At 52.1% G+C, this 24,984-nt stretch overlaps 1 protein-coding gene across 1 annotated transcript in view; it reads right to left on the minus strand.

Moving 5' to 3' along the window:
* Positions 1-589: 589 nt before the first annotated feature.
* LOC131590677 (hydrocephalus-inducing protein-like) overlaps positions 590-24,984 on the minus strand; it is a 58,024-nt gene continuing 33,629 nt past the window's right edge. The window contains exons 25-57 of the mRNA XM_058860939.1: positions 24,651-24,779; positions 23,725-23,902; positions 23,049-23,206; positions 22,198-22,319; positions 21,112-21,248; positions 20,357-20,478; positions 20,078-20,269; positions 19,531-19,683; positions 18,216-18,463; positions 17,413-17,491; positions 16,941-16,992; positions 16,421-16,634; positions 16,063-16,182; positions 14,691-14,850; positions 14,413-14,585; positions 14,059-14,257; positions 13,272-13,371; positions 12,650-12,743; positions 11,992-12,160; positions 11,462-11,700; positions 11,071-11,140; positions 10,234-10,462; positions 9,629-9,861; positions 8,416-8,564; positions 7,270-7,462; positions 6,615-6,723; positions 5,774-6,028; positions 5,286-5,428; positions 4,723-4,944; positions 3,411-3,571; positions 2,444-2,550; positions 1,421-1,868; positions 590-752 (exon numbers count right to left, since the gene is read on the minus strand). Coding sequence (XP_058716922.1) covers positions 590-752; positions 1,421-1,868; positions 2,444-2,550; positions 3,411-3,571; positions 4,723-4,944; positions 5,286-5,428; positions 5,774-6,028; positions 6,615-6,723; positions 7,270-7,462; positions 8,416-8,564; positions 9,629-9,861; positions 10,234-10,462; positions 11,071-11,140; positions 11,462-11,700; positions 11,992-12,160; positions 12,650-12,743; positions 13,272-13,371; positions 14,059-14,257; positions 14,413-14,585; positions 14,691-14,850; positions 16,063-16,182; positions 16,421-16,634; positions 16,941-16,992; positions 17,413-17,491; positions 18,216-18,463; positions 19,531-19,683; positions 20,078-20,269; positions 20,357-20,478; positions 21,112-21,248; positions 22,198-22,319; positions 23,049-23,206; positions 23,725-23,902; positions 24,651-24,779 — 5,520 coding nt within the window. The remainder of the gene's footprint in view (positions 753-1,420; positions 1,869-2,443; positions 2,551-3,410; positions 3,572-4,722; positions 4,945-5,285; positions 5,429-5,773; positions 6,029-6,614; positions 6,724-7,269; positions 7,463-8,415; positions 8,565-9,628; positions 9,862-10,233; positions 10,463-11,070; positions 11,141-11,461; positions 11,701-11,991; positions 12,161-12,649; positions 12,744-13,271; positions 13,372-14,058; positions 14,258-14,412; positions 14,586-14,690; positions 14,851-16,062; positions 16,183-16,420; positions 16,635-16,940; positions 16,993-17,412; positions 17,492-18,215; positions 18,464-19,530; positions 19,684-20,077; positions 20,270-20,356; positions 20,479-21,111; positions 21,249-22,197; positions 22,320-23,048; positions 23,207-23,724; positions 23,903-24,650; positions 24,780-24,984) is intronic.

Below are 24,984 nucleotides of genomic sequence, written 5' to 3' on the forward strand. Positions count from 1 at the left end.
AAAGGAAGGGGTGGGGACCTTTTCAGGAGGAGGAGCCCAAGTGGAGAAGGAGGGGTCTGAGGGGACAGGAAGGGGAGGGACAACTGGAGGAGGAGAGGTAACAGGGGGAGGAGCATCAGGGAAGAAGGGGTTGGAGGTAGGAAGAAGGAAAGGATTTTGGGGAGGAGAAGTACAAGGGAGGGGCCTGGCCATGTGGTCCCCACCATCTTGTGCTCTCCAGGAGCCATTTTGGGTACACCAGGGAGGAGAGGGTGAACGGAGTAACTGGAGACTGGGGAGAACTGGGGGGAACCTCAAAATGTACTAACTTGGGGGTTTGAACTGGGGTAGTGGGGTTTAAGGAAAGATCTCTGGCACCATGGCTAACAGTTAACATTTTATTAGCAACTGGTTATTAACAGTTAACTGAAACTTAAGTTATTTAACAAATTAACAAACTATTTAATTAACAAAGTTAATTAAAAGATGATGTTTACTGGAGCTGGGAAGGGGAGCTGCAGAGGTGTCACGTAAAGGGTGGGAGACCATCAGCAGTAGGAAACAAGATGTTGCCAGCTCCTGCTGGATGCTCCAGATGACACAGATGCTGTCACTCTGGTGTTGGTTGCCAGTGCAGCTGCTTCTTGTGTCTCTGGCCTTCATCTGTCTGCTGTAAGGCAGAGCATTTTGGTTTTCCAAAACGCTTCCACTCCCGGGCTCTGCCTTTTAGAACCACCTGCACCATCCTGTGAGTCTGCTCCAGGTTAGGAATGCTGGGGAGAAAGGGACTGGTATTAGCCAGACAAACATTTCCAGCCAGACGCTTTTCTGTCTCCTTGCAGAGCACCCAGCGTTGCATCCTCCCTCTGTGCAAGCAGTGAGCAGCTCTGTGCAAGAAGCAGAGCTGGGGACTGGCTGGTCCCTGGGTCTCTCATTCTACATCTTGCAACCCTTCAGGAGCTTAATGTTTCATGCAGTGTCTTTTGCCAGTGTCTCCCTCCCAAGGCCAGATGATCTTTCTGCGCTCCTGTGGGAGCTGCTGCCTCTCTGGGGCTGCTTGTCTCCAGGCCCACCTCCCCATCCCAGTCAGAGGGACTGAAGGGAGGGTGTTAGGGGATGAACCAGGCTGTGCTTGGTGATGCCCAGCAATAGCACAAGAGGCAACGGGCAGAACCTGAACAGGAAATTCCACCTGAACCTGAGGAAGAACTTCTTCCCTTTGCGGGTGACAGGCTGCCCAGAGAGGGTGTGGAGTGTCCCTCACTGGAATTATTGCAGAGCCCTCTGGACACAGCTCTGTGCCACGTGCTCTGGGATGACCCCGCTTGAGTAGGGAAGTGGGACCAGATGACCTCCTGTGGTCCCTTCCACCCTGTCCCAGCCTGTGATTCAGTGATAGCCGTCAGAAGTGTGAGTTGGCAAGTGTGTCAATGTTTCCCACCTGCACAGCATGGTGGTCTCAAAGTTCCCCACATCCTTTGGGGAGAACAGCACATGAAAGGTCTTCTTCTGGCCAGGAGTGATGGTGCCGAAGTTGGGGTTGATGGAGAACAGTGACTGGTCATGGGTGACATCTGGGAGGACTTCCAGGGAGGAAGTGGCACGCTGCGGGGAGAGACTCCGTTCCTTGGAGCGGCACCGCTTCTTGGAACGCTGCTTCTGCTTGGCATCCAGCTGCTCTTCCTCAGAAAGCTGCTCCTGGTCAGAATCTGGCTGTTCCTGCTCGGAATCCTGCAGCTGTTCCTGCTCGGAATCTTGCTGCTCCTTGGCAAGCCACTGTAGGCGCCGCAGCTCAGAAGGATGCGTCTCAAAAGGATGGTCCTGCTCCCTCCGGAAACGAAGCACCAGCTTTCTGCGCTGCCTTACAACAGGAGCAGAGCTGAGCCGACCTGCAGAGAGGAAGAGGACACCATTCAAAGACAAAATCTGTGTTCCCAGCAACGCTGCCTCCTGCAGCACATAGGTGGAAGAGAGCTGGGATGCACTCGGAGCATCTCTGGCCAAGTTCCAAGCAGGGAACAGAGCTTCTGGGAGCAGGGTCTCTGCCTGCAGCACACACTCCTGTGCCAAAGCAGGAGTTGGTTTTAGACAGTGACTTTGCAGCTGCCCTGGAGTGGGGGACTGCACACAGACAGTGGCTGCAGGGCAGCTCACTCGTTACACCATTGCTCTGCCCAGTCTCAGACTTCTCAAAGCAATGACCTGATGTCCCCTTTCCCAGTCCTGACCCAGCACGTGGCTCTCCCCAGAGCCTGGCTCAGCTCCTTTGCAGAGCAGAAGTGGCACAGCAAGAACAAAAGGGGCGGAAAGGCAGAGGGGGAAAGGATAAAACTCTCCAGCTGCAGCTGGGAAGGTGCTGATGAAAGTGGACATGTGGACAAGAAGGAAAAAGCAATTCAAGTCTTGGGGTGAAGGGGCAGGGTCTTCTCCCCAGGCCCTCAGCTACCAAATGAAATGCCCTTACTAATCAGAGTGGTTGAATATGGCATCCTCACTGCTTCACTATCTGCAGGTGCAGCTTCCTCCCAGAAGTATTCCAGGGCCACCTTCCCTGTGTTGTGCATCCTGAAACTGAAAAGCAAGAAGGAGGAATTTAAAAAAAATGTCCAATAAATAGAAAGCAAATAGTACAGTAACATTGTCTGAGGGGCTCCTGCTACCACTTTCTGCTGAGGAGCATCTTCTTCCCCAGGCAACCCTGCCATGCTCAGACTGCTGTCCTGGGTGGCCCAGAAAAGTATTTCAAAGTCTGGAAGTTTAAGGGGAAAGGGCCAACATGGTGCCCAGGACATTGAAGCTAAGGGGCTTACTTTGGACTTTCTTTAGGTCTTGCTTTGACTGCAAACTTATTCTTGAGCAGATGAGGACAGGTGACACGCAGCGAAAGCAAACCCATGGCTGTTCTCAGCAGAAAATGGCAGCATTGAGCCTCTCCTGACCAGCCTCTCCTGCTTGGCTTGGCATGCATGTGAATAAGCCTGTGCTGGTTTTGGCTGGAGTGGAGTTCTGGGAAGCAGGCACTGGGTCAGCCCTGGGCAAAGGTGTCACAGCATTGTCACAGTACAGCTGGTCTGGACTGGACACAGTGAATCTGGCCATAACACAAATCCAATTCAGCTGGCCTAGCTCATGCCTGAACGTGTTCCCAGATAAGTTACAGGGGACCCTTGGCCAGCCCCATCCAAGCTGAGAAGTGAGCACACCCCTGGCCAGGAAGTTGGGCAGGGAGAGAGATCTCAGCCAATGGCTGTCTAGCCCGGGAGATTTGCACTGGGTATTTCAGTGAGCTCTGAATAATAAACGAGGCTGTTTTGTCTCCTGAGCACCTGGAGCACCTGGAGTCCTGAGTTTTGTCTCCCCACCCACGGCCAGCACAAAGTTACACAAAGGCAGCTCCCGCTGGCAGGGCCCTGCCTGGCCTCAGCACTCACGTGGCTGTCCTTGTCTGGAAGGGCAAGGTGTCCTTGAGCTGAACCACGACTGTGTCCAGTTTGAACTGGGCATAGGCAACCAAGGCGCTGAGGTACAGCTCGGCCTCCTGGCCGCTCTTCTTCAGCACAGTGTGAGCCGGTTCCGGGACTGTCTCCACTGTCTGCAAACAGAGGAGAAAAGAATCACTGAGCAGAGCCCAGAAAGTCAGGCTGAGAAGGGAATCTCTTGGCCTCCAAGATCAGCCTCATAGAGGGACTAGAAAGGACCATTCACTTTTAGTTCCCTGGAAAGATGACAGAATTGGGACTGTTGTGCTGCAGGAGTTGTTTTTGCCCACTAATCAAAGCAGTCCTACCACAGCTGTTAATGTACCCATGGAGACTACAGCGGTGTTCCAATCCCTGTACTTCAACCTTGGCGAGGGACTGACTTTTTCCCTGGTCCCCTAGAAATCCAGCAGGTCTCAAAATTAGGGTTAAGTTCCCCTGCTGGAGCTCTGTGGGTGGAGAACCCCATGACTGAAGACTTCTAGGAAGCATCTTCTTGTCTTAGGAGAAAGTGCTCTCCAGATGTCACCTGTGGAGCAACAGCCACACTGCTGGCAGCTGGGGACGGGCATTTTGGGACGTGAAAGATCTCACTGGGAAAGTCTCCAACTGCAGATGTTCTGATAGAAAAGAGGATGGTTTAGAGGCCTTCAAATGGTCCAGAAACTTGGAAAGAACCTTCACCCAAGCTGAGTGTGTTTGGCAATAATGACAATAAAAGCAAGAGTCTCCACACATGATCCTTCTCCAGACTCCTCCATACTGTCATACAGTGCCTGGGCTACTCCATGAGATAACCCTCCCAATACAGAGACCACAACCAAAATCTCTGGTATCCATGGAGACAAAACTTGGAGTTCACCAGCAGGTGCAGCAGAAGTGTATTTGTCTCCACTTCAAAAGAAGAGACAGAGTGCAGCAGACTTAACTCCTTGTTGGTGAAAGGGCACCAAATCATATGGAGAGATTTCAAACACCATAAAATGAGATAATCATAAAACACTGTCTCCCATTCAACATGGGCTGCAGCACTTGTGTTTGTGGCACAGACTGATAGTGTGTGGCTAATGGTCTCTTGTCTAAAGGCTTCCCCTCTTGGGTGAGGGTCGTGTGCATCCACCTCTCCCCTAGAATGCACTGCTGGTGAAGCTCAGGGCTGTCCAATGTCCAGAGGAAGCAGGAGCTGCTCAGCCAGCAGCGATGGTGTTATGGTGGTTCTTTTTGGAAAAGCTGTGGTGGCTTTTTTTGCCATTTTGCTTCTTACCTTCTCTTTTTCAGGCCATTGGGCTGCTGGGTCCTTCCCGGTGATGTCCTTCCACACGACAATGCACATTTCGTCGTCCCAGTCTGGAACCTTCCATGGTGGCAGCTCAAACTTGATCTTGGTCACCTTACATTTCACAAGGTGCCTCCTGAAGGTGGCTGGAACATCTGATTTCAAGGTCACTGTGATGGCCTTGGTGCAGCCAGGGTGGAGATGTCCCACCTAGGGAGAATCAGGGAGTCAAGACCAAACTGGAAGCACTGCCAAGGGCAGGACTGATAGCAAAAGGGACTGATGTGGTGAGCAGCTGTGCCAGGAACCTGCACCTCAGTGTGGATTTATGTGAAGTTTGACAGACAAAAGTATGAAGAGAAGGTACCACCTCCCATAACGTGAAGCCTTTTCTGCAAGGCTGGCAGCCTTGGCCCAGCCAAGCCAGGGACTGCATCTCCCATGTGGCACTGGAATGGGCTAGCACTGGCATGGGAGGTCTCCCTGCCAGCTCCCAGGAACACCAGGGCAGGGCTTGAGCAATGGGGAAAGGCAGAGCAGCCCCCACTCACCCTGGGGCAGAACTGGAATGGGACGTCTGCCTCCCACTCGAAGCGCATGAACGTCATGCCGGTGTGGTTGGTGATGGTGAAGGTCCTGTGGCAGGGCTTCCCAACAGGACAGTCCCCAAACTGGATGTGGTTCAGTCTGACAGCTGTTAAGGAGGAAAGCAAGGGATCTCAGCATGCAGGGAGTTCCACCCCGCCCCCCTCACATGCACAGACTCCTGTATGTTCAATGCTTGCTTGCTCCAAGCCTTCCTCCCTCTGGCAGGGAGCTCCCCAGGCAGTTCCCCATCCCACCACTGTCAGGGAAACACCCTGGCACACCCCTGAGCCAGCGCCATGCAGCACAGCACACACTGCTCTGCATGCATGGCTGCCACACCCACGGGCCTCCATGTCCAGGGGTGACAGCCCAGGCCTGGCTAGAGAGAGGACACACATGATCAGATATTTTCTTCTTCCTTGTTCCCCCTTGGCAGCCTCTCCTCTCTTACCATCAATGATGTCTTTGTTCCAGCTGCTCTTATCATTCCTCAACTGTGGGTCTTCCTCTAGACAGTTGAGGGTGAATTCATCCTTGTGGCCTTCACCCACCAGCTCTATCAGGGTCTTGTCAGAGTAGGTGTCCCCCACTAAAACACGGATCTTCCCTTCCACACGTCGAGCCAGGGTGGGATTGAAAATGACATCAAACTCTGCCGATTGCCCACGATGCAGAAGCAGGAGAGGCTTCTTTGGGGGCTTGCTCTCTGCACAGCAATGGAAATCAGAATTAAGTGATACAGTTGTACAGAGGAAATATTTCCATATCTGAGGAGCAGAAGGTTGAAACCAGCTGCCTTCTGAGCACAGGTTCTACCCGCAGTGGTTCCAGACCCTCTTCTTATGTTCACCAGGCTGCCATCTCCAGACACATCACCACTTCAGCAGCTTAACCTCAGGTTGATGCCCAGCCCTCATTCCATCGCTTCCAGCCAGCTCCAGCCACATGGAAAGCTGAGCCAAAGAGCACTTTTGGCTTCTGCTGGCTGCCTGTGTGCTCAAGGGCTGTGTCCGTTCAGGCTGGGACCTTGCCACATGCTGCAAATACCTCAGAGGCTCCCCTGAGGCAGTGACAGTCCCCCAGAACCCAGCCCACCACGTCTAGAAGAACACAAGAACTTCCTACAACTTGCTAGGAGGAAACCCTGCAAAAAGTCCCCATGAAAAGCTCGGGGGACAGAGAGCCCAAGGAAACAAAGTGTGTCTAACATCTGGCTGCAGCTCAGAGAAGCCAAGAGCAGGGCACACGTTTTCCCTCTGGGCACGATCGAACTTCATGGTTAACAAATTTACCATTTCCAACAGAGTCCTCTCCCACATCTTCAGTGTGGAATCTCTCCAGTGTGGAGCGCCTGCCTTTCAAGAAGAATGCTCCATGCTCATCCTCCAGGTGTAACATAAACTGAGAAAAGGGAACACAGAGCACAATGATACTGGTGTGAGTACAGGATGGCCCAGGGACTGACACCACAGTGCTGCTGGTCCTGCATAGGAACCCAGCACCTCTCCCACTGCAAACAGCACTGAGCACAAAAGTTAAGTCAAACCAGCTGGGAAAAAGGGGTGTTTAGAGGCATTTGGATTGAACCAACACTGAACCAAACAGGACAGAAAGCAATAAGCAGAATATAATTAAACCACAACTAAGTTTGCTTAAAATAGTAAACTGGGGAATATAACCTAATGGAACTGGAAAATCACACATGTCCATGAGAACAAACCTGAAAGACGGGGAAAAATACTCCACCACCTTTCTTGTGTTCAACTTAAAGAAGAAAGACTGGATGGAAAATTTTCAAGAATTCCCTTCTTGGAGAACAGATGTCAGTCACTTGCTTAAAAAGAATTTGTGACACCTCTTGCCAGGTCAGCCATGGTTTTTGGGACCCTTCCCCTGTGCCACAAGCACTTATTCCCAAACCAGACCATTCCTTGAGCAGGTGCTCACCTTGACAGGTACGATGCCGTTGTTACGGACGACCAGGGGGAGCATCTCTAAATCCCCCAGCTGGAGCCTCTGGAAGCGCAGCACGGCATTTCCTCTCTTGCTGCGAGCTCTTGGGCACACGACTGTCACCTGCGGCTCGTGCCCCCTCCCACTGATGGTGAAGCTCAGGGTTTGGGGCTTGATTTTCACAGAGCTGCAGGAGAGGCACAGAAACAATTCCAGCTGGCACTAACCCATTTCTCACTGGGCAAGCCAAGCAGCAAGGGCAATCCACACTGTTTTCCCTGCCTGCTGCTCCTGTACCCCACAACACAGCCCCCCAGCAGCCTCTTCCCAGTCCCCTCAGGGCCATTCACAAGAGGAATCTGCTCCAAAGAGCCAGAGCCTTCCACAGTAACAGTTAAAAGTAATTTCACTTCATTGAGTCATGCAGTACAGCAGATACATAATGAGGCACCAGAGGAGATATGGCAAATCCCCTGGCTGCAGTGAGATGAGACATAGGCAACAAGCAAAAAAAGCACAGCATGAAAGCAGAACAAAAGCAAGAAGGCAAAAAGAAATCATTGTCACTATCCACCAAGATCACTTCCAAGAACAATATAAAAGCAATTGCTTATTAGCAATTAGACTTCTCTTGCTCCAATTCAGCCACTAAAGGCTTGAGGAAGGGCAGGTCCAAGCCCCTGTACACAGGTCCCAGTGCAGAGGAACAGGGCTCCTCTTTCATACCAGCTCCCATCACTCACATGAAATAGCTTCATGAATGCAGGGAATCACAGAGGATCACTTAATTTCACAGAAACAAAGAGGAAATTGTGACTGCTGACTTGCTGCCACAGAAACTGATCCATCTAAGCTTCTGTCCTTGGAAATGCCCAGCTCAGCTGTAGCACATCTCAGTAACTTCCAGCTGGCTACCGAATATTTCCCTGTCTTCCTATTTCCTCATCCAGGCTAAACCTGTATGACAAATCAGCCTCATTTTTCTGCTCTATCTAACAGTTCCTGCCTCCCAAATCATCTCATGCCGAGTACTCTGCCTAAGGCTCCTGAGAGCATTAGAGCTAACAAGAGGTCTGTGCCTTCCCAGTGGAGAGGCAGCTGTCAGTGAGGCCTCCCCCAATATTTCTCAGGGTCAATTACCGTTTGGGGATGACAAGGGAAGCCTTAAAAGTGCAGTCGTAGTTCTGCTCGTCTGGTGGGGTGAAGGTCACTGTAGCAACAGCGTGGGATGAGCCAGGAATGGACATCTGGACAGGATGCAACTTGAAAACGGTGATAGGGCCTTTTTCCTTGGGGGAAGCCAGAGAGCAGTGTTAGGAGAAAACACCTTCCAACACGACCCAGTTTTATTCATAAATACATTACTGAAAACAGCATGTCTGTAGTGGTTTAGATTTGCTAATTGGAGTTTCTCAGTCAATGCACTAAATAACGTGGTGGGGTTTAGCACTGGCTAAAATCACCAGGGCACTTACTCATTTTTTGTTGTGAAATACGGATAAGGAGAAGGGTAAAACAGGTTTAAAACTTAAAAGGAATAAAGAAACTTTACTAACAGGACTACAGGAATAAGAAACATCAAAATAAAACCTCCAGAACACTTTTTCTCCCCCTACCCAACTTTTTCTTTTCCCAGCTGACCACTGAGAGACAAAACCTGGGACGGTAAAGCAGCATCAACTATACAATAGTCTTTGATCAGTTCTTGTAAGGAGAAGAGTTTTTTCTTGTCATGCTATGGAGACTTTTCTACAAGAAGCAGTTTTCTCCTGGCTTCTCTTTTCTATGAATAGCAGCCAGCCAGGCAAAAATCTTGCATTGTGACAGCTCTTCCCATTTTCACAGCCCTCCTAGAGGTGTGTTTATGGGCTGTGAACTCAGGGGGTATTGTTTTAAGGATGAGTTGTTCAAGCAGGGAACGCTGACCTTGTGCTAAAGCATTGTGTGTTCTGAGTGCTGGCAGCTGCCCTGCCATATGTGGGAGGTGGTCACTGCATGGAAAACCCTGCAAATAACCTAGAACTGGCCTTCAAAGAGAGGAAAAGCCAGGGAGCCTGAGGAAATGCTCTGCCTTGAGCCCTGGCATGTCAGTTCATAACAGCCCCTCTCTGAGTGTGCTTCCAAGAGAGGTTCAGAAGGATTCACTTCTCCCACCAAAGACCCAGAGGTGTGAGCCAAAAGCTTGCCCAGGACATGAGAATTGAACACAACTGTTCCCTGGCTCTGCTGCTCTGCCCTGAAGTTTGACCTACACTGAGCTAGTGTGGGCCACAGGAAGCAATGCATCTGGAGAACAAAACAGCTTTCACACGGCCCTTAGAGGGCAACCATCTCCTTGGCCTCCTGTTCTTACCTGTCCAGGCAGGGGGTTGATGGAGAGGACCACGTCACACGGCAGAGCAGTTGTGTTGTAGATGTTGAAATGGGCTTCAGCCTCTTGCCCAACCAGAATCTTGTTGAAGATGAACTTGTTCTCATCTCTCACAAACAGGCCCACACCGTGCACAGAGAGCAGCTTGTGGCTGAGGTCAGTGCTGCTGCAGATCGGGTACTCGTCGAAGATTAACATGGCATCCTCAGCAAATGCTGTGGAGAGACCAGAGGGATGAGCATGCAGAAGCCTCCCTGATGAATTCATCTGGGCCTTGCTGGCCTCTGAGAAGGCTTGGTAAGCTCTTTCTGCCCAGGTAACTGCTAAACCCAGCTTTGGGTGGGAGAGCTGGCTATGAAGATGGAGCTCAGTCCACCTCAGTCTTAAAGAGCATTGCTTTCCCTCTATCCTTTCATGCATCCCTCTCAGCCCGGGAGGGATGAATCCACCAGTGGACTTAAGAGGGCTGGAAACTCTGAGGATTTCAAGGGGGGACACCAGGGCTAGCATGCCTCCCTATCCAAGCAGCAAGTTTAGGTGCTGATCAGCAGCAGGTGTGACCAGGGGAACCTGTGGACAGTACGTACCTGGCAGGCAGGACTCGGCAGTCAGGGTAAAGGGAATGCCGAGGGGATTGTCCCTGGGGTCTCTGCCCACGATGTCAATGTAGAGCTGCTCCTCACAAGTCCCCTCCTGCCCTGCGAGGCACTCCACCGTGATCTGCTGCTGGCCCCACGGAGCGATGGAGCCGGAGCACGGGGACACCGTGAACATGCCCACATTGAGCTGACCCTGCAGAAGAAGTTCCAGGAGAGGCTGAAGGGTAATAGCTGTGCCTTGAGCACCCCAGCAAAGAGGATGTCCTGCCTTGGCCTCCAGCTGGGCCCAAGCAGCCAGTCCCAGGGCAGGGAAGGATGACTCCATGGCCCAAAGGCAGCTCCAGGTTGAGCCCAACAAGCCAAGAGGAGCTGCAAGCCTGTCTCAAGTGGCAGAGAGAAAGGAGATGGAGCGTAAAGAATGAAGGTGGTAGCTGTGATCCTCAGCCTCCAGAGGTAACAGGAGAGCAGAAACAGCTGTGAGAAATGATGGGAGAGAGGTAGGGGACTGGGAAGAAGAAAAAGAAGAAAAAAAAAAGTTGTCTGAGCTCTGTGGACTGGGAGTTTGGGGGGGGGATGTTTTTGCTTCTGTGGTGTTCACAGACCTGTGCTGGCCAGCAGCTACCACACACAGGACCTGCTCCCCTCTGCTGACCCCACAACTGCAGGTCAGAGCCAGAGTACAGGACTGTCAGTGGGACTGAGCAGATCCTGGACTCCATCCTGCAGACCACGTCCCACCCAGTGGAGATGAGCCCCCAGCCTGGGCACAGCAGCATCTTCTCACATCCCCTGCAGCAGCATTGTTGGGGAGCAGGAGTCACCTACCTGTGTCAAGCTTGATTTCCTTCCCGCTGAGCGCTTTCTAGCTGATGGAACAGACTCCCCTTGCTTTGAACTGAGAGGAGAAAGCAGAGGTATCTGTCATGCTGAGCTCCCCTGCCTTTCTCTGAGGCCAAAGCTGGCCTTCCTCCTCACAGAGGAAAGCCTTCCTGCTCCACATGGTTCCCAGAGAGCAGCCTGCAGCACCCATTGCTGGACAGAGCAGCTCTAGCACCAGCTTCCTACTACACATGGGGACACTGAGGCGTGTTTTGCTCCCTCTCCCCAAGGCAGGGATGCAAATGGGCGCTAGCCCAGGTCTCCTGGCTGCCTGCCACATGCCAGCCGTGGGGTGGTGCCTCCTCAGGCAGGAAGGGTGGTGCAGGGCTTCTTGTACCTTTTGCTTTCCAAAGGAGATTCATCCTCGGTTGCTCGGTGGATGCGGAATTTGAAGCTGATCATGCCTGTGTTCTCCAGCACGACAGTCTGGCTCTTCTTGCTGCCCTTCATCATGGCACCGAAATTGATGGGTGAGGCAGGCTCAATACTGAACTTGCTGTAGGCAGCTCTTGCTGACACCCTCACTGGGATGCTGGCGACAGTCTGGCCTCCTTCCCCTGAGATGGCATCTATCACCTGTGTCCACAGGAAGGGGTGGTAAACAAAGCAAAGAGGGCCAGCCAGTCCTCTACCCCAGTCCCCAGCCTCCACCCCAGGCCTCCATCAGTTCACCCATCCCTGTTAAAGCACCTCCTCCAGAGTCAGATTCTCAGCTCCCTTAGGAAGCCTCCCAAATGGTTTTGAAGACTTTGTTTGTGTACATAGGAGAGAGGATTCTCCAGTTAAAGCCCTCCTTCCATTAGACACCTCTCCTGTTTATGCTCCCAAAACACCGTGTGGTAACACAGCCTGGCCCAGGCAGCTCACCTGGCAGTACAGGATGGGGCTGTTCTTGAGGAGGATTTCCCTTGTGGGGTGGAAGAATATCTCAATATTCACACCAGGCTGGGAGGCGATCAGCTTGCCCGACTGAGGCTTGACAGTGAAGTGGGACGCCAAGTCTCGCATCCTGGGACCTGCACCCTTCAGCATCAATCTGTGCAGAAAGGGAAGGAATGGAGATCTCTGCAGTTACAAGTAGAGGTGCTGCCAGCACAGCCAGGACTTTGCATAGGACCAGAAAAAGAAGAAAAGGGAGGGTGCAGCTCTGCTCAGGGAATCCTGGATCCTGACAGTGAGCACAGACGGTCACGAGGTTATTGCAAGAAACCTTGACACTGAAATTTTTCATTCACTCTTTTACAGAGTCTCAGAAGGAGAAAGGAGGTGACCATCAAAGAAAGGCAATGAATCTCAGCATTTCAGTGCCTGAAATTCTTGGGGCTCTCCTTTGGGTTCCCTGCTGAACTGGGGAGAACTGCTGGTTTGTGGCTGGATTCTCTGGTAAAATAGCTGAGATTAGAGAGCCCAGGTTTTGTGTTTATCGTGAGGTAGCCTGCATGGAAACAGGTTCTAACCTTTGACAGAGGGAGAGTGCAGGCCTGGGAACCCGGGGAAATGCTCACCACCAGGCAGCTGGACTCACCTGTACTCGATGTTGTACATCCCTTTGTTTGTTAGAGTCAGGATGTTCTTCACATTATCCTGGACATTGATGGTTCCAAAATCCAAGGTTCCATCTGCAGACAATGTGCAGAGCGAGATTAGACGTGGTATTTGTGAGCTGCTGCAGAATACACCAGGTCCCAAGCTACATGGAGGTCCCAGCACAAAACCCTTTTCAGCAAGTTGCTGTTCTTGGAAGGGTTTTCCAGCTACTTGTCTGCCCTTTCTCTTCTTACTCAAGATATCTGCAGGCTCAGTAGCTAAGGAGCTCAGCTTCCATTTCCTCACTTCCAAGCACAAATCCAATCACTTTACATGCTGTGCTGAGCCTGTGGGAATTGCCAACTGCCTGTTCACGTCACTGTTGTTTCAAAGCCCCCAAATCCAACCTGCACGTGAAGCTGCACACTTCAAAGTTCAGAGGGGAGAGACTTAAGGCTGCCAGTGGCCTGGCAATGCTTTATTCCATGCAGCTTGCAGGGTATGTGCTTTATGTATCCATGCCATCCTTGCATCCCATCCCATCCCAAGTGCTTTGGTCACCCACCACCCAAGGTAAGGCAGTGCACCTGGACTGCTTTGTTTGGGAGACATCCACTGACCTTCAGGCAGGACCATGCTCAGGAGAACATCATACACCTCTGCAGACAGTTTGATGTTTTCAACCTGAACAATCCCCAGGATGTTTTCTGTATCTGAAACCTGAGGCAGCAAGAAACAAACACTGTTCAGATTATTCTTTTGCTAGACAGCCTCTAAGTCCTTGTCTCTGCTGGCTGCTTCCCCTATGGCCTCCCTGGCTTCACAAGTGTTGGTGGATACCCAAGCTTTCCTAACCCGTTCATCTCGTGGGCTGTCCCAGTGGGATTCTGCTGCAGTATAAACCCCATCAGCCCAACTCTGCATTCCTACAGCAGGGAATGCTGCTGCTAAAGCATCCTTGAGAGGCACAGGGATGTAAGAACAACCACAGGAAGTGTGAGGTGTCTCAGAGCAGGTGGCATTGACAACCCTTTCCAATCACCTAGCACCCTCTCTGAAATGCAGCCCCTAAACCATGGGGAACAAAATGCCAGGGGCAGAGTTTGTTGCACGATGCCAGAGGTTTGGACAAGCTCCAGGAGAAATGTAGAGATCACGCTGCAGTCTGTATAACCAAACAACAACCTTCAACCATTCACAGGGCCAAGGTGGTTGTGCTACAGGCTCAGGGTGCAGTGTCTGGTTATCTGGGGGGATGTGGATGCACTGCACATTCTGGCAAACGCTGTGTAGAGGCAGAAGTTGGGGTCACAGCACCCTTGTGTCTGTCAGGAGCAGCTCTTCCTGACTCTGTCCCTAAGAGCACGTGGCTGCTCACTGTGCCAGGCAGGGCACAGTCCCTCTCACCTCGAGTCGAAGGCTCTTCTCAATGGTGCCAATCTGCTGGGCCTTGAAATTCACTGTCACTTCAATCTCTGAGCGGGGATCAATGGTGCCGTTATCTTGTGACAGTGAGAAGTCCTCAACAAGGTCATCCAGCCCACTGAGCTGCCAGGCCATGGGCAGTAGGGTGTTGTTTTTCAGGACCAAGGTCCTGCTGTCAGTCCTGCAGAGACAGGAGGCACTTGGCATCAGCTGCTGGCTGGTCACACCAGCCTCGCCACTGAATGCAACTTGGAGCAGCTCCATCCCAGCCCTGGAAAGCAGAGTCAAACGTTCTGTCTTTGTCACAAGTCTTGGAGTGCGTGTGGGATGACTGACCTGTGCAGAAGCAGCTTGCCAAAAGACAGCTCCAGGGGGCTGACCTCCAGCTTCATGTGCACCCCATGGCAGCACAGGCTGAAGACCACTGGCTCTGGATTCTTGTTAATGCAGCAGATGAGTTTGTCTTCCAGGAAGCCAGGGGAAGTGGGGTATGCCCAAATGGTCAGCTCCTGGACCCGGCCCCATGGAAAGAAACAGAAAGAGCACTGTGTGTGAGCAGGAGCAGCAGCTCCTGGGCACTTCTACGGTGCCTGCTCTACCTGCCCTTCTCCTACCTGCTTCTTCTTTGGTTTCAGGGTCATGCTGGGAGGGTCCAGAAGGAAGGTCTCTGCTTTCTCATCATCCTCAAAGGAGAACTGGACCTCTACGTCCATGGGGGAGTTGTTGAGGATGGTTATATTCTCCGAATTGCTAGGACAGTTCTGGGCCTTGTACCTGTCCACAAAAGGGGAAAAGGCTGCAGAGGAGATTGTTGCCTTTGCCACGCATCGAGGAAAGCACCGTGTGCAGCCGAGGAAGCGGTGCTGGAAGAGCCTGCTCTAACAAACAAGTGAGGGAAGTGGATCCCAGCCAGGGGCGTGGGCGTGTGCTCATCCTTGCCTGACTTTGATGCCTTCCCCTGTACTTGGTGCCTCCACCCCAGAAGCCTGGTGATGCTCAGGCCACTTCAAGTGGTTTTAATACAATGTAAATTCAAAGGTGCTTAGAAAAATAACAGTACACCAGGCACATGGGTGCTTTCCCCTTCTTTCTTGGGGTGCCTTCCCTGCAGGGTGTAAAGAAAAGCTTTTGGAAAAAGAGTTTAGCTGGTCTCTTTCCAAAAAGTCATGAAACTGCTTTGGATTTCATGGGTTAGCTCAAAGTCTAAGAAAGACATATAAAGCATAATTTCCCAAGAGGAATGCAAAAAGATAACAAATGACCCTTCTCTCAGGTGTGGAAATGACTTTGGAGTGAAAGGGTTAAAGAGGCAAACAGAAATCCCAGACCATCCCATAAAGCTGGCTAAAGATTGTCTGTTTTTTGAAACTATGTTGTCAAAATAGCTTTAGCCCTCCAGAGCTCCCATGGAGACAAGAACTTAATGTTAAATACTGTTTTTTAAAAAGTGACAGTAAAAGTAGAAATGCACAATAGCTTCAATGACAACGTTTTCAGGCAGACTTTATCCAGCAGTGATGATGCAATGTCATTACAGGCAAATGTAGTTCCTGCTGTACATAGCCCCTGACACCCACTGGCAGGTCAACCATAAAATCTTATTAATAATTACAGATCAATGACAGGTTTACAAAACCATCTACAGAATAATTGCTCAATCAGGCTAACTGCAGAGCTCAAAGCACTTCAAAAACCACCATACATTTCTTAAGGGGTGAAGCTGAGATGTGGAGGCAGACAAAAGTTGCCCCAAGTGCCCTTTGGACTGGCAGCAGCCTGGGGCTCTGGCCAAGGCAGCCACCAGGCAGGCAGAGCGGCTCCCCCAAGGCTCATTTGCCTCTTGTATGCTCAGGTTCACACATCTGTGCTCCTTCAAACCCAGGTGTGTGCCAGGACTGTGCCAGGGACTGCCCTGGATTGTGCCACCAGCACAGCACGTCTCCAAGCGTGTCCAGAAAAGTACAACAGCCAGCAGGGAGCACATACCACTCTCTTGATTTCCCACACAGCAGCGGTCCAAAGTGGAATTGCTTGGTGCTCTCAACATATTCCTTGAAGATGATTTCACCTTCCTTCATGGTCTTCCTCCACTGTGGAAACACCAGCCTGGGCAGAGAAAGCAGGGAAGGAGGAGCTATGAGATGCTCCAGGTAGGAAATGCAGTCAGAAAGCCATAGCCCATCCTGGTGGCTCAGGGACCATCTGCCTTCCCAGCTCCCAGCACAGAAAGAGATGCTGGGTGACGTCAGGCAGCACCATGTGGCCAGGCCAGAATGCCCAAGGAGCAGCCCTGGCTGTGAGCTCGGGGGCAGCAGTGTGGGAGGCTGCCAGGGGCCAGCCTTACCGTGGGTTCTGGCTGATGCTGGGGTACAGGCCGGTGCCACTGCAGGGCAGCTCGTACTGCCGCTTTGTCCCCACCAGCTCAAACCTCAGCGTCTGCTCAAACTTCCCTGGCTTTTTGGTGGAGAAGTGGACCTTCAGTTCCACCTCACCGAGGGCAGGCACTATCCACCGGTACCGTTTCAGCCTGGCAATTAAAGAGGAGGCTTCAGACATTGCTGAGGAGCAAATGAAACAAGGAGGGTGCACTGGCCATCCCATGGAGGCACTGGCACAGGGTCCCTGTGCAGCTGGGGACGATGGACCTTGCTTGGCAAGAGGACCAAGAAGCAGAGGCATCACCTCCTCCCGTGCAGCTCACCTGAGGAATTCTGTGGGGATGGAGGCACCTTCCAGTGTACTTTTGGATCTTGTGCTGGAGGATTCCCAGGGGGAAATTTTTCCTGGGAAAAAAGAGGGACTTTCTGTTCTCTCTGTAGATATTTGGTTCCCCTTTGGAGACTTGTCTTTGCTCACTGCTTTACCTGTCTTTGGCTGGCCCTCAGCAGAACTGCCCTTCTCATCTGGGGTCCTGGCCTAAAGGGAGAGAGAAAAGGGAGAGAGGGGTGAGCCCTGAGACATTCCCATCCTGGAAAGAAAAATGGGCCTTCATCAACCAGTGGAAGAGAGAATAAATCAGTGCACCTGCCCAGGAACTTGGTTTTCCTTACTGGTGTTTGTTTTGTCTAGGACACCCCTTCTAACTCAGGATCTTCTCCTCAAAGGAAATTAATGTTTTTAAGTGATTTTTCCCCTCTTACAGAACTGCTCTGTCTCCAGCAAAGCTGTCTCTTTTGCCCCATCCCTGACAGAAAGGAGACCTGCAGATGTGGGGCCCCATCACATCTTCACTACCTCTCCACAATGATCCTTTTCCATCCAACCTGTCCCCCATGCCCCCATCTAGCCTGGTCCCTGCCCTGGCACCTTCAGTGCCAGCACCACTGCAGTACCCACCAGATTGTCTTCAGGTGTAACAATGGTGAAGGGCTTCACATGCTCTGCAGAGCCCAGCTGCTCCTCTGGGCAGTCAACTCTGGAGAGGACAGCAGCAGGGGGAAGGGGAGGCCCCTGGGGATGCTGTCCCAGATGCCTCAGCATCTGAAAGAGAAGAGAAAATCCTGTTTATACTTCTGTCACCTTCATCCTCACAACTCCTTCTTTGAAGGCACTGAGCTTTTGGAAATGGGCTTTTTGATTTCCATCAAGTACAAGTATTTTGTTATGCCCAGTGGGGTGAGCAGGCTCCAGAGCAGAGGCAAGAGCTACAAGCAGGACTGGGAGAGAAACCCCTCCCAAGCGACTCATCTGAAGCAAACAATGACCATGAGCTGCTCACTGCCTGCAGCCACACTAGCCACACTAGCCAGGACTGCACTCTGCCAGCAAAGCCCTGAGAACCAGTGGAGTTTTCTGCCAGAGCACATTCCCAGCCCAAGTCATGCCCAGCTTGCCAGCTGGGCTTGGCACCATGGACCCACATACCAGGCCCTGGCTGGGACAGAGCCTCCACTGTAAGCAGCCCCTGCCCATCTCAAGGACAATGCAAAGGTCCCAGGCATCAACCAGGGCAGATCATGTTTACCTCAGGTTTGCTGTCTCCTCCCTTCCTCCCAACAACACAAACTCTTTAAATCCTCCCACAGCACATCAGCAGAGCTGGCTTTGCCCTGGGCATTGCCTCCATCTCCCTGACACAAGCCTGGCAATATTGGAGTGCTGTGAAGCTTGGGCAGCATGTACACGGGGACCAGACCTGCCTTCTCACCTTCTCCTCCTCAAGGTACTGCTCATCCAAATCCAGGCAGTAAAACTCGATGGGGAATTCGCATGGGTTCTTCACCACCACTGTGGCCTCCACCCCATCGCTGTCCACCAGCACCCATCCCATCTTTAGTGCTGGGGGACTGAACTCCAGCCGTGGCTCCAGACCTTGCCCCAAGAGGTGCAGCCTTAAGTGATTGCTGCTCCCATGAATGTTAAGCTTCAGCTCATACTTGTAAGACCTCTGAAAAGAGAAAAGTGCAGAAAACTTGTCCATGAAGCACCAGGTGACAGGACCCCAACGCTTGCCCCAAGGTCAGGGTGTTATCAGTCCCTCCAAGGTAAACAGAAACCAGATATTCACTTATGCGAGGGACTACAGTGCCTGTGTCTGGGTGTGAGTAACTGGGATGAGTCCTGGTGTGCACTGTAACTGGGTATTGGGTATCAGATGGATGGACAATGGAGTGCCAGGCGTTTTCACCCAGTCATGCAGGAGTGCAGTGCTCAAGAGAAGGGCCCTGGGGTTACAGTGTCCACACCCAGTCCTGGCACTGCTGCATCAGGCAAACGCCAGATCCAGGAGAGAGGCAAATGAGCTCTCGCTGGCCAGAAATAAGGGTCACCTTGTCTGCTTAGTATTTGGCTCTGATCAAAGCCAGACACAAGATGTTTACATCTCTTGAGCAATTAAAAGGTCCCTGGGACTGTCTGTGGGCACAGAAGCACTTGTGTCCATATTGGTAGACACTGTCAGTTTCCAAGACCCAGCAGCCTCAGGCAAACTACTTTTGGGAATGCTCCATCCTTTTAAGTTGAATCCCCAGCTGGGTGGGAATGTGCAGGCAGGCCAGAGCCCCAGGGACTGACTGCTGGCAGCACACCACTACAGGTGACTGTCCTGCCATGCTCAGGAAGGTGTCTGGTGGCTGTTTTGCCAGTCAGTTCTGCAGCAGGATGGGCCTAGAGCGGCCATTCCAGGATTATCCTCTGCGAGTGTGCAGCTGCTCTGCACCGAGTGTCGCAGCTGCAAACATGGCCAGTCAAGGGGGAGGCTGAGGGGAGCTGGGCACATCCCTCCCCTGTGCCGAGAGGCAGCCACAGAGCCCTGATGCTCTCTGTGCAAGCTCCCTGTGGGCATTTCAGAGCACATCTCCCAGGAGTGCTCTGTGGGGTGAACTGAGCCACGCTGAGCACAGCGCTTGCAGAAAGCCCCCTGTGAAGGCAGAGCTCATACCACACTCTCTGCAGCAGGCCCTCATTTCCAGATAGCCCTGACAGGCCCCCTGGGCTGACAGCTGCCAATCTCACCTCCTCCTTGGGTGCAAACTGGATTTGCAAGTTCTGCCACGCTCCTGCATCAAGGGTTCCTTTGGAGGGCGTCACTTCAAAGGGACAGCGCCCTTCCTCCAGCGCCTGCTGCTTCTGACCTTGGGCTCGTGTCAGGTATCTGAGTTGATTGCTCTGGACACAGAAACCAATGGTGTGAGGTCTCCTCAGTCTGTGAGGACAGAGCCTCAGTTCCTGTAGTGCTCTGAGACACTGATACAGTGCTGAGAGCACCCACAGCCAAACCAAGTGTGGCCCCATAGCCTAGAGCTGGAGGGAAAACCTGTAGACAGGGCAGGCAAAGGGAACTACTGTCCTCAGAGGAGGAGGAATGGGTGAAGATGGCAGCAAAGCAAAGCAGCAGCTAATGGAACAGGTCTGGGAAAACCAGCCTTGATCTAGACCCTCAGAAGCTTCTTCAAACACGCCAGAGACCCAAGTGCTTGGGCAGCCACAGGAGCAGAAAGGGCAGGAGACACAAAGAAAACCCAACCGAGAAGTGACGTGTTCAGTGCTGCCTGTGCTTTACCTTCATAACAGGCTTGATGGCAGTGATGAACCATTTGCAGGGCACTTGGAACCCGTTGTAGAGCTGGACTGTCTCAACCTGGCCCTGCCCAACGAGGACATTGGGGAAGTGCAGTGTGTTCTTGGAGAGGTCGAGCGACAGTTCCAAGACAGTGGCACGGAGGCGGATGTGAGACGTGGGGCCTTTTGTTACCTGTAGAAGGACAGAGAATTCAGCAGAGGGTGCAGGTGACATCTGCTGCTGTGCCCAGCCTGCTGCCTGCCCCAAGAGCTGTGGTACCTGTATGGGCAGCAGCACATCCACATCACCCTGTGATTGCTGGGCACTTTCAAAATTCACATCAAACCTCAGGGTGTGCATGTGGGGCAGACTCTTCATCTGGCCCAGGTCCACGCTGAAACCTTGAACAGATGAAAACAAAGCAGCTGAGATACACAAGAAACACAAGCAATGTGTCATAAGCACGTTAAGGCCTTACAGCTGTCCTGGCTGAGAGGTCTGGGAAAAACCCCATGCTGTGCTGTGACCAGGACAAAAACTTAAGAGTGCACCTGAACACGCCTCGACACAGCGAGCCACTGTGTGATGGAAGTGCAGCCTTGCCTCAAGGCCTCTTTTGGGAGCCTCTTTTGATCCACCAGAGGATCTCACAGGCTGTTTCCTCAATAAAGGCTGAATACAAGTGCTATGACAGTGTGAACTCTAAACAAAGCACTTCCAAAACACAGCAGACCTCACTGGTTCACAAAACAAGAGTGCCCAAAGAAACTTGATGCTCGTGGGAGCCAAGGGCAGAAGATGCTGAGAGGTGACCAGGGTGATGAGCCCATCTGCCCCCCACACTGGAGTGTCAGGGCAGTTGTAGGCAGGCCAGGTCCCTGGGCATGGCTGGACTGGAGAATTCTGCCTCTGAAGCTCCCAGCAGGGGCAGTGAGAAGAAACAACTGAAAAACCTCCCCAAGTTCAGTGGCTTCAGCTAATCTGTGTGAGACACCTCCTCCATGCCCCCAGGAAGTGTCTCCAGCACTGCTTACCTGTGTCCTGCAGGACAGATGCATCGACCCAGAAGGACACTGGGATCTGCCCAGGGTTGGTGATCTCCAGGGTGCGTCTCTCAGTGAAACCCTTCAGGACAGTGCCCATGTCCAGGACATACTCTGGCAGCTCAACTCTGCAAGGAGGAGTAAGGGCAGTCCTTAAACCACAGCCTGCCTACATGTCCAAGTGGATGGAGGATACAAATCAAGTGGCTATTTCTTTATTCACTGCTGTAAAAACTCAGCTCAAGCCCGTGAAACCCATGGCCTGACCAGCTGGCAATGACTTTGGGAAGTCAGGAGGAGTGCAGGTCCTAGCTTTTATCAGCTACTAATGGTACCTGGAAATAAAATTAGTTTAAAATGGAAACTGTCCACAGCTCCTCTGCCATGAAAAGCCAGTAGAGGTGAGTCCACTGGGTCTCCACTGGACTAAATGAAACTACTTAGCCTTGGTGTACAGCCTGAGCCTGAAATTGCTTTGGGGCCTAGGAATAAGATTTGCCTGCACAGGAAATCTTCACTGCTCTGCAACCAGATCACCTGATCTGTTCTGCAGAGCATCTTCCTGAATTGAAGCCTCCCGTGCTTGTGCTGCATCATGATGGTGCAAAGGGACAGACCAAGTTAATCAGATAAGCCCTGCCACCCCACCAGGATTCAAGGCATCTGATTTTGGGCTTTCAAGGGTTTGCTGACATGTGCAATTCCCTCCTCCTTTTGTTTAGCGTGCTCTGTTAGTTGGAACCAAGACATCAGCTGGGAATTGTCTCTTTCAGAGCTAGTCAGCAGGGACAGAATTGATGCTGTCTGGAAGGGCTTGGAGGTCTGCAGTGGGTCCCCTCAGCTCTAGGGACAGAACCCCACAGCTGTGGGGAGCTGAGTCCAAAGCTCAGCGTGGTGCTGGGGAAGGGAGGGCACTCAGCTGCTCACACGCAGCGTGTCACAGCCACCGGGACAAGAGCCTCTCTGAAGTCCAGGCTATTCCCAGCTCTGCAGAAACAAGGAGCTCTCAGGAGAAGGGGACATTGCTGGCTGTTCCCCACGGGGCACCTGGAGATGGGGATGGGAGTCCCTACTCACTTGACAAGGCTCTGGCACAGCTTTTTGTCAGGGAACTCGGTCTTTGGGGGATGGGATGTGAGCTTTTTCTGCAGCTCCAGAGCAGCCTTCTCGATCATCTTTATCTGCAGCCGAGTGTTTGCCTGAGGAAACAGAAGACAGACAGTGTCAGGTTAGCAAAGGTCTTTCCCAAGGTTTGCATCTGAGAAAGGATCCCACCCTGCTCTTGTTGAGAGAGGTGTGGGGTTCTCCTGTCTGGCTGCTCGGTGTCTGACACCTCCTGCTCTCTTAGCCAGGACCTCATCTCCAGGGAAGTAACTCCAGCATCTCTGCCTGCCCAGCTATTGTTAGCAAAGCTGATCTGGCCAGGCAGACGGACAAGCCAGGAATCTTCCAGAGCTCCAGACACCTGCCTGTGCCCAGCCAGGACCAAGGCAGCTTGGACAAAAGCTGGTTTGAAAGGGAACTGAGCCCAAGCTGGTGGCTCTTGGAGATGAGCACAGCCAGCACAGTTCCAGGGCACAATCAGGCAACTGCTGTTCAGGTCTGTAAATCTGGCAGGCCTTGGGTTGGGACCAACAAACTCCCCAGCAATGACCTGCATCTCCTTCAAAACACCATCAATGCCATCCCTTGAGCATGGCTTTCAGGATCTGTCCCTGGGGTAGCCAGGAAGCTGGTGCAAGCCAACCCCCGAAGAGACCATGGCCAGAGTGGCAGCCCTAGGGACAATGCTGAGGTGACACATGGTTCTAAGTGGGCAGGGAGGTCCCAAGTGCCATCAGGGCACCAGGAAGCTGCTGTGGGCTGCAAGGGGCTCAGGCGACATGGAGACAGTGGCATGTGCCAAACGGGGCTGCAGCTGTTCTTACTACAATGTCAGAGCCTTCAAGCATGCACGGCTTCAGCTTCCCAGTCTTCACATCTGGACTTTTTAAGGGCTGAGCTGCTGGGATCTGAATTTTCAGGGTCTCACTGTATTGCTGCGTGTGTTCTGCAAGCCGTAGTGGCTTTCCACGTTTCTCATTTCCTGAAGGAAGAAAACATCCACCAAGAGAAGTGTGAGCCAAGTGCCAATCCCACTTAAATTGGGAAGTCCCTACCTCCCAAACACCGCTTTCTTCTAGAAAGAAATCCCTCAAGCCATCTATGGAAAGTGGATGCTGCTGCTCCTCTCGGAATCCTCATGTTCGCTCCCACCCATCTTCCTCCCCACAGAGGAACGTCTCATCCCTGCAATGTCACGCAAGTCCAACCCTGCCAGAAGCCCTGCCAGCCTCTCTTACAGCTTTCCCAAGCCTTTCAGTCCAGCCATCATCCTTCAGGACCCTGCCAGATGTGCTGGCAAGCTCTGCAGGATGGTTCCTGGGACAAAGCCCACCTGGGATCCTCTGCTCAAGACTCACAAAGCAGTCAGATGGCTTGAGTGGCTCTGGGAGTCCTGCAGCCCTCCAGGCTTGGTGCAGGTGGGCATGAGCTGCCCTATGGGCATTTGGTAGGGAACAAAACCAGAGGGGCCCTTCCTGGGGGCACACAGGCAGTGCCCACCTTTGATGTTCCAGGGCAGGTTCACACTGATCATAGGAAAGGACGCTTCTCCTTTCAGGCAGATCTTTTCCGGCTCCAGGTCACCCACTTTAAGCTGGTATGTCCTGCTAAAGGCTCCTGGTACTCCTGGCATGTAAGAGAATCTCAGCACTTGCTTCCTGCCACATGCAATGGAGCCCTGCAGGAATGGGAGAGGAGGAAGGGAATACATCAGAGTGTTTGCTGGGGGATGGCTCAGGGGACAGACAGGCTGAGAAGACAAGTTCTCTATCTAGAAGAAACCATCAGACCACATCACCTTTGTGATAAATACATTATAGTGTTGGCTTTTGCAATTGTTAGAGTAAATACTGTGTGTTTTATAATGCTGCCTTTTGTCAAAGAATTTTTGTTAAAGTTTAGAATTTTTTTAAGGCAAATGTTTTGTGGTGATACCAGTGTTGGGGAAGAGTTGCTGTAATATTAACATTTAACCAATGAAGTTAATGGAAACCTGTTGAATTTGTCAAAAAGTACCAAATGACCAGGACTAGGGCAACTGTACATGCTCCAAAAAGGCAGGATGGAGGAGGAACTATATTAAAATATTTGAATATGTGTAACCATTTGTGAATTTGTATTAGGCTGTTGCAATACCCAGGGTCTATAATAGATGTAGTTGTGTTGACCGGTGTGCCTCTGGCTGTGGCTAAGCACCCAAGCCAAGCACCCACCACTGTTCCTTTTGCTTTATTGACTTTCAATAGCACTTGTTTGACTTTCTCTGCCCCCAGAAGAAATTGCTTACAGCCCTCTCTATCTCGTGGCTGAGGTTGGGGTTTTCCCCTCGGACATTTTTCTCCCTTTTCTCCCTCCCCCTCTTTTGCCCCTTTAACACTCTCCTGGGCCACCTGACAGGGCTGGGGTCAGTCACTTGTGCTACTTACAGTGGTGGGCTTGACCAGAAACACACCAGGCAGGTCTTGGTCTGCAGTGCTGGGTTCTAGCACCCAGTTGAATTTAATCTTGCTGGTGTTCGCCAGGATGACCGTGCTGTGATGAACTTCGTTAAACATCTGCAGAGAAGGCAGAGAGCGGGAAGTTACAGACCCAGGCCTGCTGCTGGGAATCTCCTTCCTCTCTCCTGGGGTTGAAAGCAGACCCATGATGGGAGCAGGGACCAGACAGGAGATAGGGGCACTTGGGAACCCGGGGAACCCCCAGGCACAGGGCACCTGCACAGGACCAGGGAGCTCTGGCAGCACCCAGAGGTGTGGCAAC

Source organism: Poecile atricapillus, chromosome 34 (genome assembly GCF_030490865.1).
Source record: "Poecile atricapillus isolate bPoeAtr1 chromosome 34, bPoeAtr1.hap1, whole genome shotgun sequence".
Lineage (NCBI taxonomy): Eukaryota > Metazoa > Chordata > Aves > Passeriformes > Paridae > Poecile > Poecile atricapillus.